The sequence below is a fragment of the Plasmodium vivax genome, chromosome 5 (genome assembly GCF_000002415.2).
Source record: "Plasmodium vivax chromosome 5, whole genome shotgun sequence".
Classification (NCBI taxonomy): Eukaryota; Apicomplexa; class Aconoidasida; order Haemosporida; family Plasmodiidae; genus Plasmodium; species Plasmodium vivax.
In genome coordinates, this window is record NC_009910.1 from 796,577 (window position 1) to 802,576 (window position 6,000).

Sequence of the window (6,000 nt, forward strand, 5' to 3'; positions counted from 1 at the left end):
ACTTCGCGCGAGTCAGCTTCTATGGTGTGTGTGCGAGCGGACCTGAACATCCGCCCCCTCCCCCACGGGGTTGCCCCTACACATCAGAGGTTGCCTCTACACCGCGGAGGTTTGCTCTACACTGCAGAGGTTTGCTCTACACCGCAGGGTTTGCTCTACACTGCAGAGGTTTGCTCTACACCGCAGAGTTTGCCCCTTCGGCGTCCCACATTTCGAGGGCCCCCAAGGCGAAACGGACTGAAGGAGCGTGCGGAAAAAAAAACGCTACAAGTTTGCGAAGTGGTGGCAGGGCGAACTGGTAAAATTGCGAAATCGCGAGTTCGTCATGTTGTGTACCGTACTGTGCTGTGTTGCGCTTTCTGTGTTCACTTCGCGTTCGCCGGGTTTGGCTCTTTTGCCTAATTGTGTTTTTTTTTTTTTATGACCTGTTCATATTTTTTTTTTATATTTGTTCTTTTTTTTTTTTTTTTTTTAAATCTGTTCATACGTTTTTTTTTACAATATGTTAATATGTAAATATTTTTTTTTTTTTTTTTTTTTGTGTTTTTTTTTTGTTTTCCCCGCCGCAGGTTGCCGCTCCTTCTTGAGGTCCTCTAAACTGTACGGTGAGGCGAAGCAGCTCAGTTCAGACTGACACCTGTGCTTTTCCCCTTAATTTTTTATTTTTTGTCTCCCCGCCGCTTAACTCACGGGGGTACATATATATGTATACATATATGTGCACACATTTTTTCACACCTGTGTGTGCCCCCTAAGCGCGCGATTTCCCCCGGCGAGCAGTCGCTCCGTTGAATTTCGGCGCGTGTAGAGTGGGGTTCGTTGAGCATAACCGCCAGCGAAGCAACCGCGAACGAAGCAGCCGTGAACGAAGTTGCCGCTACTCGCCGAACCATGAGGGAGCTGCCGCGGCCCTACCCCAGGCGCACCGCCAACAGCGGCCAAAGCAGCAGCCTAGTCGCCACGATGAGTGAAATGCAAACTGACGCGGACTACATGCAGCAACTCAGGTGGAACATAAAGACCAAGGTGGACATCCTAATGAGCAAGCTATTCCCCATAACGAAAAAAATAGAGGAAAAGAGATTTATAGTCATAATAGAAAAAAAAAAAAATTATGATAACTTCCGATGCCCCATATGCATGTTGATCCTGTACAAGCCAGTGAGAACAAAATGTGGCCACATGTTTTGCAAGGAGTGTATAGACTCCGTTTTAAAAAAATTCGACTACTGCCCCATGTGCAGGGAAAACATAAAGGACTTCAAATTGGCCCACGTGCGGAATAGCTGCTTGGGCAAGGAGTACACAGATATAAAAATCAGGTGCTGGCGGTGCAAGGAGGTTACAGATATAGAGCATTATGAGGCCCACCTGCAGAGGCACTTGGATGATGGGGATGGTGGAAGAAATAGCTTCTGGGGTGGGAGTGGCGTCCCTACCTGCCTCGTCACCGGCGCCACCCCGGGAAGCGCCTCATGTCTAGGGGCAACCCTACAAGGTGACTCGACAGACCCGCTCCTTCGAGCGCTAAGCCCATTCCTCAACAAACGAATGAACGTAGCAAATAGGGACGAATTCGTGGAAGCTGTGAGGGAGAACCACCTCAACACAGACATACACAGTGTGCATCTGCTGTTTGGGAAAAGGGCCGAAAGGGAACCTCCCAATGGGAGGGAACCCGGGTTAAGGAGTTCTTATGGAAGCCAAAGTGGGAACCCAAAAATATGTCGAAGCAGGAACCCAAGTGAAGAACACTGCGAAATGATCAGCATGGATCACATCACATGGGATGCATTCATCCTTGTGCAAATAAAAAGGGAGAAAAAGAAGCAAAGGTGTAAAGTAGACGTACCAAACGACGATAAAGCATACAGTTCTGTGTTGCCCCCTCCAACTGGGGACCTGAAAGGAGAAGACAAATGGGAGGACTCCCCCCCGGATAGGAAGGATCGCCCTACGCAACTTAGCAGGAGGGATGTCCTATACACATCAGACAGTTTTGAAGCTTACCAAAAGAGGAAATTAAAAAAAAATAAAACGAACAGGTATTTTTATGTCCTCCTGGAGTACAACACGAGGGGGTTGTTTTTCACCCCCATGAAAAATATTCCCCTGTTTAAAGATATGCACATGGAGAGGAGTGTCACTTATAGGCGTACAGACAGGAGTGCAGGCAGAAGTGCAGACAAGCGGGGCGAAGCGCATGACGTGGGGGGGGGAAAAGGGGACCCCCCTGCCCCCGACGAGCAGCTAATTGACGTCCTAGTCCAGCTGAATGAAAAAGTAAAATCCAAAACCTACCACAAGTACCGGTACAATGCCGTTCACCTATTTCATGAGTTTGCAAATTGGTACTGCAGTAACGAACGGGGAGATACTCAAATGGCTGTAAAAAGAACCCATTTTAAGAACCCCCACCTGGAAGATCCCGAATTGATGCTTCTCCTCTTTTATTTGAAATACGAATGTACCATGCCGGGAAACGTCGACTACGGTGCTATGTATTCCTGTGCAAATTTTTTAAGCAAACTGATGAGCCCCTCGAAAGAAGCTCACCAAGCTGTGTTCGTGACGGGTGTGTACACATATAAGGAGAGTACACCCCCTCGGGGGAAGCGCCGTCCGGGGGGGGAACACACAAGAAAGTCAAATTCGCTTGCAGGCGTTTCAAACATCTCCTTAAGAAAGGCAGACATCAACGTTCACTTTGTGCTCCGCGTGCGGCGGGGGAGGCAACAGGCAAGATTAGCGGCAAGAATAGCGTCAGGCGTAGGGGCAGAGGCAGAGGCAAACCAGCACCAAGTGACGGCCCAACCCAACGGACACCTACACCATTGTGATGACGCCGCGGATGTGTGCTACCTTCAGCTCTCCTACTCTGAGACGGGCTTCCAGTGGGACGTCAGCGAGTCGCTAGAATTTTTAAAGGCCAAAAAAAATGTGCCTTACAAAGAGATGAGTGTCTTTTTTAGCATCGACAGATTGATACTGTGCCTTTTCAACGTGCGAAGGAAGAAGTACAGCCCCCTATTTTGGAACTCCGCCCACCTGCTGCAGTACCTCTTGCACTTTTGCGCCGACTGAGGGGGGTGTGCACGGCAAAGTGGCCCCCTCAGCGGTCACCCTGCGGCTGCGTTGCAAACCTCCGCATCAGCGCTTCACACGTATTTTACCTTCGCGCAGCCGTTTTGGGGTTTCCACAAGTTTGCCGAGTCGCCCCTCCTGCGGTGTATTTCTCCGCCCAAGTGACGACCCAGTCGAATTAACTCCCTTACCCTCCCCGTTTGGGTAACATATATTTTTTTTTTTTTTGTGAACAAGTTGAGGTGACTACTCCGTTGTGGTGGTCAGTCGGACAGACCAGCTGGGCTGCTTCCTGAGGGTTGCCTTTCCACCCCACCTGTTTACACCACTTTGGGGGGGTAACACTCCATTGGCGAAGCGGCTACGGCACCATCATCGATGCAGGCTCTGCAGTTCACATCAGCGTGGTGTGACTAACCGTATGGGAAAAACAAAAGCCCCCAATTTGGGATTGCCATTTGTGGGACTCCCTTATGGCGTCATCACTTCCTTTTCCGTTTTCCGCACCTTCGGCACTTTCTCTGGGTGAGAAGTTTGGAAAAGTGCGCGCCCCTTTGCACAATCAACTGTGTGGGCAGGCAACCGTGTGGGCAGTCAACCGTGTGAGCAGTCCCCCGTGTGAGCATTACCATGCTGGTGTTTTTAAAAAATCGTTTTTTTATTTTTCGAGCGGGGGCAGTGGCGAAGGTCTCTGTTCAGGCAAGGCATGCGTACACGTAACAAAAAGGAGGTGGCCCCTCTGAAACGCAGCGCACAGGTGTACGCAAGGGGGGGGTTTACACAGCCGGGGTGGTCTTTACACACATAGGTAGATACATACGTACATGCACTGGTCTGTGTGCTTATGCATGCGCATATATTTGCACAAACACAGCGCGCATGTCCGCGCGTGCAGGGGTCAGTCGGCTTACCGAAACGGGCCATCTTCTCGCATGGAAAAAAAATTTGAAAAAACTTTTAATTAAAGATAGGGAATGCGGGTGGGAGTTTTTTCTTACAATCGCCGTTGGCACTTTCGCCACGCATCTGTTCTGGGTACCTTTCGGGCTGGTCTCGTTTCGGTTTCTTTCCCTTCCTCACTGCTCCCCCATTCTTTTACGCCTCGCACCCGCTGCATTTCCACCCCTCACATAGGCACCTACATACCGAGCGATCATCTACATTTTCTCAATTTAATTAACTGCCTTCTCTTCCAGTTGGCCCTGATGGAAGGTCTGCTCTTGGCTGACAGGTGTCCCTTTACACGGAGTCCTCTGTACTTCTTACCAGCAGACGTCAGTCCTCTCAATTCTCTATGCTTATGTACTGGGTTACAAATCCAATTGATTTTGGGGTTGTTTCGCACAGCATTATGCATAGGGTCAACCAGAATAACCTCATAATATTTATACACAGCGTCCTGTCCAACCCAGTAGCTATTTAGAACCCTCAGGTTTCCACAGATGCTTTTTCCTACCTTTCCCTCTGCAACACTTTTTAAGTTTCTGGTAGACTTCTGCTTATGAACACCTTGATGCTTTGGCTTTCCGTGCACTACTCCCTTTCTCACTCTCTTTTTCCTGTCTCCTCTTCTGACTCTCACTCGGTATATGACGAATCCCTGGAGTGCCTTATAGCCTAGTCGCCTGGCTTTGTCGGGCCTGCTCGGTCTCGACACTCGGTGCACTACTGGCAGTTGCCTGTGAAGGTGCGAAAAGGGGGAAAAAAGAAAACATTACGGGGTGACTTCAGGGCAGGGACTTTTTTTTTTTCCGCCCAACTCCTTGGTGAGTTTCATCAACCAAATGAGCATTTATATGAGTGTAGGGGATGAGGACCACATTAGGGTTATCTACATGGGCCGCCTTTACGGCTTGCCAATCCTCCGTGGGGAGGGGAAAACGCTCCTACCTGTACTCCCATGTTCTAACACGGAGCAAGAAATGCATCGCATCCGACTGCTTTTTCTTCCATATTTCTTGAATATACTTGTATGCTCCCATTTTGATATTCTCTTTTTTTTTTTTTTTTTTTTTTTTAATCTTTCACCTCTTCTGGGTACAATCTGCGAGTGGGGATAACTTTGGGGGGATCCCACTTGGTCGGTTTCGCGGCTCGCAAAATACGAAGCGAATCTGCTAAACGCCAAGCGGGGGCCAGCTGCGCCGCGGGTACCAACTACGCGTATGGCATATATTATTGCGCGTTTGCTGTGCTACGTATATGTACAAGCGTATGTATGAACGTATATGTATACAGAATTGCGCGTGGCCCCTAGGCAAACGTTCTTTTGGCCGCAATCTGCTTATCGCTTTTACTTTTCACTTTTCACCTTTCGACGAGCGCTGACATGAGAAATGGCTTGCTCTGCCATGCGGAGTGTTGTTTGGCTTTTTAAATTAAAAAAAAAATCCTTTTTTTTATCTTTTTTTTTTTTTTATTTCTTTACTATTATTTTTTTTTTTTGCTCTTTTTTTATTCTGCTTTTTGCGCAAATAAAACGGGGGAAACTTTTTTGTTTATTTTTTGCGCCGCCTGTTGGCACTGCCAAGGTGGGTATAATACATACGTATGTATATGTATATATATGCATATTTATGCATATTTATGTATATGGTGAAATGCCTCCCTGCGTCAACAGCTGTTGCGCGCGTTACAGTTACATATGCACGTATACTGTTCGGTTAAAAAAATGCATTTTTCCCACCATATATTTGTATGCTGTGCGTATTGTGAAAATCTTTTTTTGAAACTGCCGCGCGGCATTTTGCTACGCATACAATGCATTGCAATACAATCCATATGCGGATAAACCCCTCATGGGAGGGGGTAGCCTGTTCGGTGCGCCTTCACCTTTCTGGGTAAGGCACATTTAAAAAAAAGAAGCCACGCCGCATTATACGTTTGCACTGCTGCTCCCGTTGCTGCTTTTTTTTT

The 6,000-nt window shown here is 48.0% G+C and overlaps 2 protein-coding genes across 2 annotated transcripts; one reads left to right on the top strand and one right to left on the bottom strand.

Annotated features, from left to right (window-relative positions):
- Nucleotides 1-891: 891 nt before the first annotated feature.
- PVX_089745 (hypothetical protein, conserved) lies at nt 892-3,084 on the top strand (the record flags this gene model as incomplete). Its single annotated transcript, XM_001614989.1, has 1 exon — nt 892-3,084. The coding sequence occupies one exon, from the start codon at nt 892-894 to the stop codon at nt 3,082-3,084; it is 2,193 nt and encodes a 730-aa protein (XP_001615039.1).
- Nucleotides 3,085-3,718: 634 nt separating this feature from the next.
- On the bottom strand, nt 3,719-6,000 carry PVX_089750 (60S ribosomal protein L15-1, putative). Its single transcript, XM_001614990.1, has 2 exons — nt 4,975-6,000; nt 3,719-4,763 (listed from the first exon to the last, which is right to left on the bottom strand). The coding sequence occupies exons 1-2, from the start codon at nt 5,064-5,066 to the stop codon at nt 4,238-4,240; spliced, it is 618 nt and encodes a 205-aa protein (XP_001615040.1). The 5' UTR covers nt 5,067-6,000; the 3' UTR covers nt 3,719-4,237.